Source organism: Lucilia sericata, unplaced genomic scaffold (genome assembly GCF_015586225.1).
Source record: "Lucilia sericata isolate MDLA Ls3-8-SP2 unplaced genomic scaffold, ASM1558622v1 Contig001069F_arrow, whole genome shotgun sequence".
In the NCBI taxonomy this organism is placed as follows: domain Eukaryota; kingdom Metazoa; phylum Arthropoda; class Insecta; order Diptera; family Calliphoridae; genus Lucilia; species Lucilia sericata.
In genome coordinates this window covers 1-13262 of record NW_023995046.1, presented here as the reverse complement: position 1 = coordinate 13262, position 13262 = coordinate 1, and the positions used below count along the sequence as shown (strand labels likewise).

The window sequence follows — 13262 nt, the reverse complement described above, 5'->3', positions numbered from 1 at the left end:
CTATAGTACAGACTATAGTCCAGACTATAGTACAGACTATAGTCCAGACTATAGTACAGACTATAGTCCAGACTATAGTACAGACTATAGTCCAGACTATAGTACAGACTATAGTCCAGACTATAGTACAGACTATAGTACAGACTATTGTACAGACTATAGTCCAGACTATAGTACAGACTATAGTCCAGATTATAGTACAGACTATAGTATAGGCTATAGTACAGACTATAGTACAGACCATAGTCCCGACTATAAAAACTATAGTCCAAACTATATAGACTATAGTCCAAACTATATAGACTACAGTCCAAACAATATACATTATAGTCCAGACCATAGCGCAGACTATTGTCAAGACTATGGTCCAGGCTATAGTCCAGACTATAGTCCGGACTATAGTTCAGACTATAGTCCAAACTATAGTCCAGACTATAGACAAGATCATAGTCTAGATTATAGTACAGGCTATAGTCCAGGCTATAGCTCAGACTATAGTCCAGACTATAGTTCAGACGATATTCCAGACTTTAGTCCAGAATATAGTCCAGACTTTAGTCCAGACTATAGTCCAAACTATAGTCCAAACTATAGTCCAAACTATAGTCCAAATTATACTCCAAACTATAGTTCAAATTATACTCTATAGTCAAGAATATAGTTCAGACTAGTGTCCAGATTATAGTCCAGACTATAGTCCAGATTATAGTCCAGACTATAGTACAGACTACAGTACAGACTATAGGCCAGATAATAGTACAGACTATAGTCCAGACTATAGTAAGACTATAGTCCAGACTTACTATAGTACAGACTATAGTCTTAATTTTTTATTTATATATAATTTACTATATATATTTTTTTATTACAGAAAATGTTTAAGCCAATAAGTTATGTATTAGTATTATTTAAACTTAAATTACGCTAAAAAAATAATTCAAAAAGTGATTATAAACTTTTCCATCCCTGATACAAACACATATGCTCGCGTTCACTTTTACAATTATAAAACTAAAATACCCATAATCCTTATTACTGCTGACACAAATTACAATTATAATTAAACTTGATCACGACGAAGATGATAATGATGTTCGCTAGTTGATGACTATTATAATGATGTCTTTCTTTCATTATTATTAGTACCAACATAATAATAATGATGTTGCTTTTAGCATCTACAGTTACCGTTAATGTTAATTAGTTTGTGTTGCGTTATTATAATGTTTGTTCTTATTGTTGTTGTATATTTGTATTTCTCCTTTTTGCTACCATTTGGTAAGTGAGTATGTATGTTAGTAATTTTGTGTAGCAGCATCATTATGACACACGACCTTGGGTACAAATATCGCGGTCTTTTAAATGAAAAATTTAAACACATTTAGTATGTGTAAGCCTATGTAAAAGCATATGTGTGTGTTTATTTAGTGTAAGTGTTTAAAATTGTTACAGCATAATTTTGGGCGTTACATTAGGATGCTAGCCAAAAAATAATTATTATTGAAAACAAATTTGTCAAAGTTAGTTTTAAGAAAAAAAAAAAACATTGTGGATTATAAATGGTCGCGAAATTATAGAACAAAAAATATGTATTTATTGAAAAATAATGACGTATGTATGTATTTTTAGAAATAGGGTCTTCTTATTCCCCATGAACCTTATTATGAAGCGTGTAACTGTATTCGATTTTTAAGGCTAGAGTGTTTATCGTTATAGTCATATAATGAAACAGCAACAATAAAGGAACCATAAAATATTTTATGAGTTTTTTGGTATAAAGGCTCTACTGTGCGTGATTTTGTTTTTACAAAAATTAGCAATTTCTAGATTACACGTAATTTATTGTTATTGCTACTTGCACAATGGTGCTATATTTTTATAAATCTTCTTTGTTTATAATTGTAACTAAATATTAATTTAACTGTTTATAGACCCACTGTGTACGGTTTATGGCATGGTTACTATACCAGGAAAAATATGTTTTTGATATTTTTCAGTATTTCACAATAGACTATCCTATATAATCTTGACTATAGACTAATCTACAGTCTTGACTATAGACTAATGTATAGTATTGGTTATATACTAATCTATAGTCTTGATTATAGACTAATCTATAGTCTTGACTATAAACTAATCTATAGTCTTGACTGTAGACTAATCAATAGTCTCGACTATAGACTAATCTTTAGTCTTGACTATTGACTAATCTATAGTCTTGACTATAGACTAATCTATAGTCTTGGTTATATACTAACCTATGGACTAATCTTGACTATAGATTAATCTATAGTCTTGACTATAAACTAATCTAGAATCTGGAAAATAAACTAATCTATAGTCCTGACTATAAACTAGTCAATAGTCTTGACTATAGACTTATATACGTCTTAACTATAGACTAATCTATAGTCTTCACTACAGACTAATCTACAATCTTGACTATAGACTAATCCATAGTCTTGACTATACTCTAATCTATAGTCTTGGTTATATACTAATCAATAGTCTTGACTATATAGTCTTGACTATAGACTTATCTACAGTCTTAACTATAGACTAATCTATAGTCTTGAATATAGAATAATCTACAGTCTTGACTATAGACTAATGTATAGTATTGGTTATATACTAATGTATAGTCTTGATTATAGACTAATATATAGTCTTGACTATAAACTAATCTATAGTCTTGACTATAGACTAATCAATAATCTCGACTACAGACTAATCATTAGTCTTGACTATTGACTAATCTATAGTCTTGACTATAGTCTTGACTATAAACTAATCTAGAATCTGGAAAACAAACTAATCTATAGTCTTGACTATAAACAAGTCAATAGTCTTGACTATAGACTTATCTACGTCTTAACTATAGACTAATCTATAGTCTTCACTACAGACTAACTACAGTCTAATCTATAGTCTTGGTTATATACTAATCAATAGTCTTCACTACAGACTAATTTATAGTCTTGACTATAGACTAATCCATAGTTTTGGCTATACTCTAATCTATATTCTTGACTATAGTATAATCTATAGTATTGGTTATATACTAATCTATAGTCTTGACTATAGACTAATCTATAGTCTTGGCTATAGATTAATCTATAGTCTTGACTATTGACTAATCTATAGTATTGGTTATATACTAATCTATAGTCTTGACTATAGACTAATCAATAGCCTAATCTATAGTCTAATCTATAGTCTTGGTTATATACTAATCTATATTCTTTACTATAGACTAATCTATAGTCTTGACTATAAACAAATCTAGAATCTGGACAATAGACTAATCTATAGTTTTGACTATAGACTAGTCAATAGTCTTGATTATAGACCAATCTACAGTCTTAACTATAGACTAATCTATAGTCTTAACTATAGACTAATCTGTAGTCTTGAAAACAGACTAATCTATAGTCTTGACAATAAACTTGTCCATAGTCTAGACTATACTCTAATCTATAGCCTTGACTATAGTCTAATCTATAGTCTTGACTATAGACTAATCTGTAGTCTGTATACTCTTATCTATAGTCTTGACTATAGACTATTCTATAGTCTCAACTTTATATTATTCTATAGTTTTGACTATATACTATTCTATAGTTTTGACTATAGACTATTCTATAGTCTTGACTATAGACTTGTCCATAGTCTAGACTATACTCTAATCTATAGCCTTGACTATATTCTAATCTATAGTCTTGACTATAGACTATTCTATAGTCTCTACTTTATATTATTCTATAGTTTTGACTATATACTATTCTATAGTTTTGACTATAGACTATTCTATAGTCTTGACTATAGACTAATCTAAAGTCTAATCTATAGTCTTGGTTATATACTAATCTATAGTCTTCACTATAGACTAATCTAACCTATAGTCCTGACTATGGATAATTCTATAGTTTCAACTTTATATTATTCTATAGTTTTGACTATAGACTATTCTACGGTCTTTACTATAGACTATTTATAGTCCATAGTCTTGACTATGGACTATTTTATAATCTCGACTATAGACTATTATATAGTCTCGACTATAGACTATTCTTTAGTCTCGACTATAGACTTTTTTATAGTCTCGACTATAGACTTTTCTATAGTCTCGACTATAGACTATTCTATAGTCTAGACTTTAGGCTATTCTATAGTCTCAACTTTAAACTATTCTATATTCTCGACTATAAACTATTCTATATGCTCGACTATATTATTAATATGTTCGTAGTCTGTAGTTAGGACAAATGTATACAAAAGACTACATTCAGTAGTCTCAACTATAATTGTTCCATAGTGTAGATTATATTCGGGAGCCTGAAAACTTAATCGGTTATTTATATGTAACATAATTTTCTCTATGTATATGAATTTTTACATGTGCATGTATACGTGTTTGTTTGCCTGTTAAATGGCAATTAACTTTTAGTTACTCTAGGGATGGTTTGTTTGTTATTGTAGTTTTTTTTTTATGTAACGATTATTTAAAAATTTTATTTTTTCAAAACTACTATCAGGAGACAAATTTATATTTGAAAGCATACTATGTTAAACTGTTTATAAAGTGACCTTACATTGAAAATAAAACCAAAAAAAAAAAAAAGAACAAAGCAGCACATGGTTTATTTCAAATTAATGGGGTAATTGCAGAAAAAGTTTAACGTTTCACACTAAAACTATTTGTTTTAAATACAAATTTTTAAATTATTGTTTTTATTTACACTTAATAACACCTTTTAAATTTTTTTTCTATTTCCAGGTGTCGGGCCCCTATAGCATCACTCGATTGCATGGAGGAGTTCAGTGGTACGGGAGGTCATCTTGATTTCGGTATCAAAACTATAAAAATCACTATTTAATTTACTCTTTAATTTGTTGTTCTTTCTTTATCTTTATGTATTTTTTCTATGTAATTTATGTTGTTTTGTTTTTGTTTTTTGAAAATTTGTTCATTTAGTTGTTAATATTTTACTAAATTGTGGTTGTTGTGTAATACTTTTTTAAGTTGTTTAGTTGTTGTTTGTATTTAAGAAAAAGTTTTCCTGTTTTCAATGTATATTTTACTAACAAAATCATTTGGTTTGTTTTTATGTAAAAAAAATCTACTAACATTTTTTTAAGTTGATAGTTTTCTAAACAATTAAGTAAAACATTTAGGCGTTAGTAATTTTTTGGTTACAAAAATGTTTGTTAAATTTAAAAATGGTTTTTCAAATTGGGGTTTTTTTAATTGGCCACAAATCATGTGACATTCTCATAATCGCCTAAAATCATTGTTCGATACAGTTCCCATATCCCTGTGGATTAATATTACAGTGTAAATCGATTTCCACGCTACGTTCTCTAATTCAAAACAAAATTGAATTAAGAATCTAAAAAAGCAGGAGAACTCTAAACCAAAATTTAACCCAAAACTTTTGAGAAAATTTTGCCATAATACGCATTTCCATTTAGCAACATAGAAACTTTTCTTTGAACACAGAAATTATAGCGTGTTAAGTATTAAATTTTTTGTTTGACCAAAAATACACTAAAGTGTGTACTCTTTACGAATGTACGTAAGAATGAATAGATGTATTTACCTGTCATAGAATAGTCCGTCTTACTACCCGCTGATGTGGTCAGTTTGTGTGAGTCCTTGTCAAAATAGTGTAAATGTAAATACCTCAAAAAGAAATAAAATGAAATTCACATTCCATGTTTTGTAAATGTTTGAATTTATGGGAAAATGTGGCGGTGACACTTCCCAGTAGTTCTGTAAGGGGACAATGTATCCCCTTTCTGACGTTTCACATGGAGAACTTCAATCAATCATAGATCCGAAGAAAAACAACTATAAAGCTTTAGGATCACTTTATAGATCACCAAACTGAGACACTACTAACTAGCCTGTAGAGTGACTCAATAGACTAGAGGATGCCTACACTGAAATCATCAACATAACTTTGGCGTTCTCAGTAATCTAGAGTATATGAGTGTCCCCAAGTAATATAACCGGATTTATATATGATTTCACTGTCCCTTAATATTCTGGAAGGAAATCAATAGTTGCTAAGTAATGTAACCCGAAGTAAGGTGTCGCAATGGTGAACCATAGTAATATAATTTAGGATTGACTTCCAAATCATCATTTAAGTATCTTTTAGTAATCGTGGAAGAAGTCCATGTAGCGTTATCGTTATTGTTGTAAATGTTCTAAAAGAGAAACGAATGTTCAAAAACAGTACCGCAAAAATGTCGTCACCGAAATGAGTGAGTGAGTGAGTGAGTTAGTAGTTAGTTAGTTAGTTAGTTAGTTAGTTAGTTAGTTAGTTAGTTAGTTAGTTAGTTAGTTAGTTAGTTAGTTAGTTAGTTAGTTAGTTAGTTAGTTAGTTAGTTAGTTAGTTAGTTAGTTAGTTAGTTAGTTAGTTAGTTAGTTAGTTAGTTAGTAGTTAGTTAGTTAGTTAGTTAGTTAGTTAGTTAGTTAGTAGTTAGTTAGTTAGTTAGTTAGTTAGTTACTTAGTTAGTTAGTTAGTTAGTTAGTTAGTTAGTTAGTTAGTTAGTTAGTTAGTTAGTTAGTTAGTTAGTTAGTTAGTTAGTTAGTTAGTTAGTTAGTTAGTTAGTTAGTTAGTTAGTTAGTTAGTTAGTTAGTTAGTTAGTTAGTTAGTTAGTTAGTTAGTTAGTTAGTTAGTAGTTAGTTAGTTAGTTAGTTAGTTAGTAGTTAGTTAGTTAGTTAGTTAGTTAGTTAGTTAGTTAGTTAGTTAGTTAGTTAGTTAGTTAGTTAGTTAGTTAGTAGTTAGTTAGTTAGTTAGTTAGTAGTTAGTTAGTTAGTTAGTTAGTTAGTTAGTTAGTTAGTTAGTTAGTTAGTTAGTTAGTTAGTTAGTTAGTTAGTAGTTAGTTAGTTAGTTAGTTAGTTAGTTAGTTAGTTAGTAGTTAGTTAGTTAGTTAGTTAGTTAGTTAGTTAGTTAGTTAGTTAGTTAGTTAGTTAGTTAGTTAGTTAGTTAGTTAGTTAGTTAGTTAGTTAGTTAGTTAGTTAGTTAGTTAGTTAGTTAGTTAGTTAGTTAGTTAGTTAGTTAGTTAGTTAGTTAGTTAGTTAGTTAGTTAGTTAGTTAGTTAGTTAGTTAGTTAGTTAGTTAGTTAGTTAGTTAGTTAGTTAGTTAGTTAGTTAGTTAGTTAGTTAGTTAGTTAGTTAGTTAGTTAGTTAGTTAGTTAGTTAGTTAGTTAGTTAGTTAGTAGTTAGTTAGTTAGTTAGTTAGTTAGTTAGTTAGTTAGTTAGTTAGTAGTTAGTTAGTTAGTTAGTTAGTTAGTTAGTTAGTTAGTTAGTAGTTAGTTAGTTAGTTAGTTAGTTAGTTAGTTAGTAGTTAGTTAGTAGTTAGTTAGTTAGTTAGTTAGTTAGTTAGTTAGTTAGTTAGTTAGTTAGTTAGTTGGGTGCCGTTGTGCTCTTCAGTTCAAAATAATTGATTTCCCATGCAAGAGGAAATCTCTAAGTAATCTAAAAGCGGTCGTTACTTTAAGTCAAGGAGAACTTTAAAGCCACAAATAGTCACGCGACAAGTCCATTGTTACTTAACCATCCCAAATGAATATACTTAGTAGGAAGTCAATCGTAAAATAAGTACATGGTAAATAAACTAATCACACAACTAATTAACAGAATAATCCCAAGTGGTAGATAGTCCCAAATGATAGTTCGGGTTAGTCACCCTCTCTAAACTACAGGGTTTTACTTGTACCTTCTTGTCGCATGTAACATAATTAATCATTGTACGTATTTTCGGTGAGTGTAAGTAAAAAAACGAAAAGGTAAACCAAACTATTGCTACATTTTAGTTTTATTTCCTTAATGTTTTTTAGTTACTTTTTGTTGTTGCTTATTCCTTTTAATGAAATGGCACCCCCATAGTTTTGGTATCACAACTTTAACTTATTGTTGAACAAAAACAAAAAAAAAAAAAAAGAGAGAAAAAGTTAAAAAAGTTGTAAGCACTTGTTAACAACAATTTTGTTGGTTTTTTCGTTACAATTAATTTTCAGTTTTAATTTTGATACCAAACAATTTGGTGGTATTTTTTCCCTAAAATATATTTTATATTGTGTTACGTTCCTTTACGTTCTATTACTGTGTTTTGTCTTGTAACCATATTAAAGCACGTTAGATTTAAATAAAGTTAAATAATATACATATATATATATATATATATATATATATATATATATATATATATATATATATATATATATAAAGAGAAAAAGATATAAATTTAATATTATATAACCGTTTTTATATATATAGAACGCTTCAAAGTTTATCGGTTGTTTTTTTAGTTTTTCGTTAATGGTTTATTTACGTTGTTGTCCTTAAAACTTGCTAACATGTTCATTACAATTCCTTTAAACTCTTCTTCCGTAAATATAACAGGCCGCTCCATAAGTCTGGGTTCAAATCCGGCTTTACCGTTAAGGCCTGGTTCCACTCCCACACCGGGTTTGCGTTACAAGAATTTGGGCAAGAGTGGTTTACGTGTTAGCAATGTTGGCCTGGGCACTTGGCCAGTCTTTTCGCCCGGCGTTAGCGATGACCAGGCCGAAGCCATACTTAAATTGGCCATTGAGAGCGGCATCAATCTGTTTGATATCTCGGAAGCCCATTCGGAGACAGAAATTGGCAAGATCTTACAGAGGACTGGTTGGAAGCGAACGGCTTATGTTATTACCACAAAAGTTTATTGGAGTACCAAGTGAGTGAAATGTAGATTTTAATGTTTTTATGGCAAATTCTTAAATATTTTTCCATAAAACATGAAAATCTGATTAGTACTGAAACTGGACTCGTTATGTTTTAAATATTAATTTAATACAAACTTATTTTTACAATAATCTTTTGCACTTAGATCCGAAGAACGTGGCCTTTCACGCAAGCATATTATTGAGTCCGTCAAAGCCAGTTTGCAACGCCTACAATTACAATATATCGATATTGTAATTATACATAAAGCGGATGCTATGTGTCCCATGGAAGGTAAATATAAATCCCATCCATTCTGAAGTAACTTCATATAAATATTTCTCTTATCCACAGAAATCGTACGAGCTATGAATTACATCATTCAACAGGGCTGGGCCATGTACTGGGGTACAGCACGTTGGACTCAGGTCGAAATAATGGAAGCCTATACTAACTGCCGTCAGTTTAATTGTATAACACCGATAGTCGAACAATCTGAGTATCATATGTTTTGTCGTGAAAAATGTGAACTCTATTTGCCGGAAATGTATAATAAAATCGGTGTGGGCCTAATGGCTTGGGGTCCCCTTTCGATGGCATTGAGTGATGCTCAAAATGGTGAGAAGATATTTTTGCCAAAGGGCTCGTTCAAAACGAAGAGTCATTCATATTCCTGGACTGAAGATGAAGTTAATAGGAATGTAAGTGCCAGGAAAAAATAAGAAATATTCTATTTCCCTCCTAATTGAACGATTTTTGTTGTTTTGCCAGGCTGCCTTATCGCCTCAGGGTAGTTGGAATAAGGAACGCATGGAAGAAGGTCGCCGCCATTGTGATCGTTTAAAGGATTTAGCTGCTTTAGCCGAGAAGCTGGGTTGTACCCCTACCCAATTGTCAATAGCCTGGTCGTTGAAACATGAACCTGTACAATGTTTACTATTAGGTGCCACTTCTGCTGAACAATTGCATCAGAGTTTGCAATCGTTACAGGTGAGTCCAATGGTTCAAATTTCGAACGAGGTCATTTTGAAATTTTGATTATAAAACAATCGCAGGGTTTCTATTATCCGAATTTAGATTCAATTGTAAGGTTTTCTACAGTTCAGATTTCGCCTCAATTGTAGGTGTTTCCAAAGTCCAATTTTTTCTCTAATCATACATAATTCTTGAGTAAAAATCTTGTTTAACCAAAAGGGTTTTTTAAATGCTGATTTACAGAAGTGTAGTCCATAGTCAAGATTTCACATTAAAGGCAAGTCTTTGTGTTGTCCGAATCAAAGGATTTTATACGGTCCAAATTCTGCTTAAATCTCAGATCTTTCCATATACCTGATTTCATATGAATAGTGAGTCAGTATATAGTTCAGATTTCTACTGAATTGTATATCTTTCCATAGTACAAATTCTTTAGTAAAGATCTTGTTTAATCAAAAGTATTTTTAAGTCCCAATCTGCTATAATCGCAAGTCTAGCCCATAGTCCAGTTTTCACAATAATCGCAAGTCTATCTGTGGTCGGAATTTTTCTTGTATCAAAGGATTTTTGTATGGTCCAACTTCGGCTTAAACCTTGAGTGAGTACATTCCTAACTTCAAATGAAGTGAAGTGATCGTATAGTCCAGATTTCAACAGAATCATAGGTATCTTATAGTAGATATTTGGACTTACTCCTTCCTTACTGCTTCCTTATTATAGATTTGATTTCAATTGTGGATCTCCAAGTATTTCGCTTTAATGTGCAAACCTTATTATAGTCCCGATTTTCCTTCAGTCGTAGATCTTACGATTAAAGCAAATTGTGTGAAATGTTTTCATTAAAAAAGTTCTGACCAAAATTTTGTTCACTAAAAAGATTTAACTCCAAAAATATATATATTCCCTTTTCAGCTACTGCCACGTTTATCGACCAGTGTTATGCTAGAATTGGAACGAATACTAGAGAATAAACCGGTGCGACCGCCGATGATATCAACACTGGCACTTCGGTGACAATCAGCATGCCCTCAGGGGCCTCCTAGCCTTAGTGGCGGTGTCGCTGGCGGCAGTGGCATTGGTCCCTGTGGGCAAGACTCACCCAAAAATGATGAAGTGGCAGCATTTTGCGGTGAGGATGGCGATGCTAAAGATGCCTCTAAACAAGGCTTTTGCGTTATTCAGTGACGAAAGGAGTCCTTAGATATTGATAATAAATTTATAAAAGCAATTAGTAGTAAAACTAGTTTAAGTAGTACCACAATGACAACAACAATAAGTAAACATGATTTACAACAACAGCAACAACTACAGCAGCAACAACAACAGCAATTAATGCTCATACAGCAACAACAACAGCAATTATTGCAATTACAACAGCAGCAGCAACAGCGTTTTTCTCAAAATACTACATACAGTTTGGACAATACAATCACAGCATCAGTGGGTTCAGTGGCCACTGCGGCCACTCAACGACTAGATAGTATAACAACAACAACTTTACCCAATACCATACAAATCGATACATTAAATAATAATTTAGAAAATGATTTCAATACCACATTAACCTTGCGTTCACACGCCCACAATAATAACAATGGTGATGTGGGCGAGGCCCCACCCCCTAAGATACCCAAAAAGCGTTCTCTTTTAAATTTTAAATCTTTCGATTTTCATATTAAATCTTTATATAGTGGTTTACGTAATGGTTCTTCCAATCAAAATAAATCCCATTCACAATCTACCAATTTAATGGCGGCCGATGGTGGTGGGGATCGTGGTGTCGAGGGTGTGGGAAAAATTTTAACAGCTGGCATTAATGCCAATGGTAGTGAGTTGAATATTAATGAACTGCATCAGCATATAGTACATCAACCCTATAATCGCATGCCTCCCTATTTGAAAATCGAATCGGTTGATAATGAAGAATCGGAGAATTTATTAATCGATTATCCACAATCGCCATACTCGTCACGTCGCAACAGTTCTAATGACGATAATCGTTCGAGCAGCCAACTGATACATCTCACCGGTGATGGTGGGACCGATGACCGCCATCACCTGCAACAGCCAACACCACATCGCTACGAAATGTCGCGTTCACAGGCCAGTTCTCCATCCCCGTACTATCTATCGCCGCATGCTTTTGCATCATCTTCCCAGAATATCAGACGTTCGTCTACATCGGACATAATGTCCGGTAGTAAACGCAGCGCCTCCTCGTCGACCAGCAACAGTCGACGGCCGAGTACTTCGGATCTATTGCGTAAGGCACGAGAACGTCGTGGTAGTGAGAATCGTATGGGACGCAGTGTTTCGCATGGCGGTTTGCCGCGTGGTGGCGGTAGTGGTGGTGGTGGAGGAGCTTTTCGTGTGGGACCCGGTGTAGGTGGTCGACGTACGAGTATGGCATTCTAATACTTCCTATCCCATCACTCTCTGTATCTCACTCCCTCTCCCGTTTAACCACTCCAAACTGTTATAAAGAAATGTAGTATCTATATTGAAATTTAAAAAAGAAAATCCATTAAACTTTTGAGAAAAACATAACTTTTTTGTCAAAAACAAGAATATTAGTCATAAATAATTACAACAACAATATACTCGTAATATTTGAAAATCCCCAAAAAAAAAGGTAAGATTAAAAACTTACAAAATAAAGTGCTTATGATTCGTTTATTTTTTATTCAATAAAAAACAAATATTTCAAAAAAATTATTATAATAAAAATTTAGTCAAATTTATATAAAAAATACGAAGCATTAATAAAAAAAATTAATAAAAAAACTTCTTCTTAAGCTTTAAAAGTAATTAATGAAATAAATTAATAAAATTAAAAAAAAATAATAAAACAAAATTTTTTGTAGTTAAGTAAGTTTAAAAACAAACTTTAAAAATTTGTAAAACTTAAATTATAAAAAAGGTAATAAAAAAAATTATAAAATTTCCAAAAAAAATATATAAAAATTTCTTAAAAAAAGAAACATATAGTTGTTTAGACCTTTATATTTAAACAAAAAAAAAAAAGAAACTCAATCATATAATTAGTTTCGTTTCATTTTATCTCCTAAAAACTAAAAGCTTTCAAGACAATATTCATTCTTACATATTTATACATACATACTTACATATACTCGTATAATCTCTCCCCCTCCCCCTTTTAAACTTTATATACAATCAAAATTAACCATTTACATAATTTTCAAAATATATTAAAACTATATTAAACAAAAATAAAAAAAAATTATTGAGATAAAACTACTAAATAAGATGCTTAGCATTCCGAATATTTTATAGAGTTCAATACATCATTGAAAAAAGCTATAAAAGCAGTTATTTTATTTTCTAAAGTTGTATTTATGTTGCAATTTAAGAATTTTCAATTGAGGTTTTGAAATATTATTGTAATTTTTATAAACGTACTAGCTGTTCGTGGACCCTTCACCGGAATACTTTTCACGACTCACGGAAAGTTTGACCAATTAGTTGAAGTACTTATATAGTGAGTTTATCGATTAGGAACAAACACTACTCATTTATTTACGTATATTTACATATATAGATATAT

At 31.2% G+C, this 13262-nt stretch overlaps 2 protein-coding genes across 5 annotated transcripts in view; both read left to right on the top strand.

Moving 5' to 3' along the window:
- LOC119609859 (voltage-gated potassium channel subunit beta-2-like) overlaps positions 1-13256 on the top strand; it is a 147744-nt gene extending 134488 nt beyond the window's left edge. For 2 of the 4 annotated variants that reach the window (XM_037964847.1, XM_037964849.1), the window contains 6 exons: positions 4778-4848; positions 8417-8735; positions 8889-9016; positions 9077-9423; positions 9494-9712; positions 10610-10891. In XM_037964847.1, the coding sequence (XP_037820775.1) occupies positions 4778-4848; positions 8417-8735; positions 8889-9016; positions 9077-9423; positions 9494-9712; positions 10610-10711 (1186 nt within the window). In that variant the 3' untranslated portion in view covers positions 10712-10891. Of the gene's footprint in view, positions 1-4777; positions 4849-8416; positions 8736-8888; positions 9017-9076; positions 9424-9493; positions 9713-10609 lie in introns of all 4 variants that reach the window. The other 2 variants (XM_037964848.1, XM_037964850.1) reach the window with 2 other exon arrangements.
- LOC119609861 (probable serine/threonine-protein kinase dyrk1) lies at positions 10907-12184 on the top strand. Its single transcript, XM_037964852.1, has one exon. It carries the CDS (start codon positions 10958-10960, stop codon positions 12110-12112), a length of 1155 nt encoding a protein of 384 aa, XP_037820780.1. The 5' UTR covers positions 10907-10957; the 3' UTR covers positions 12113-12184.
- Positions 13257-13262: the final 6 nt, after the last annotated feature.

Coding starts and splice junctions, on each gene's coding strand:
- LOC119609861 (XM_037964852.1), top strand. CDS start 10,958: ATGACAACAACAATAAGTAAACATGATTTACAACAACAGCAACAACTA.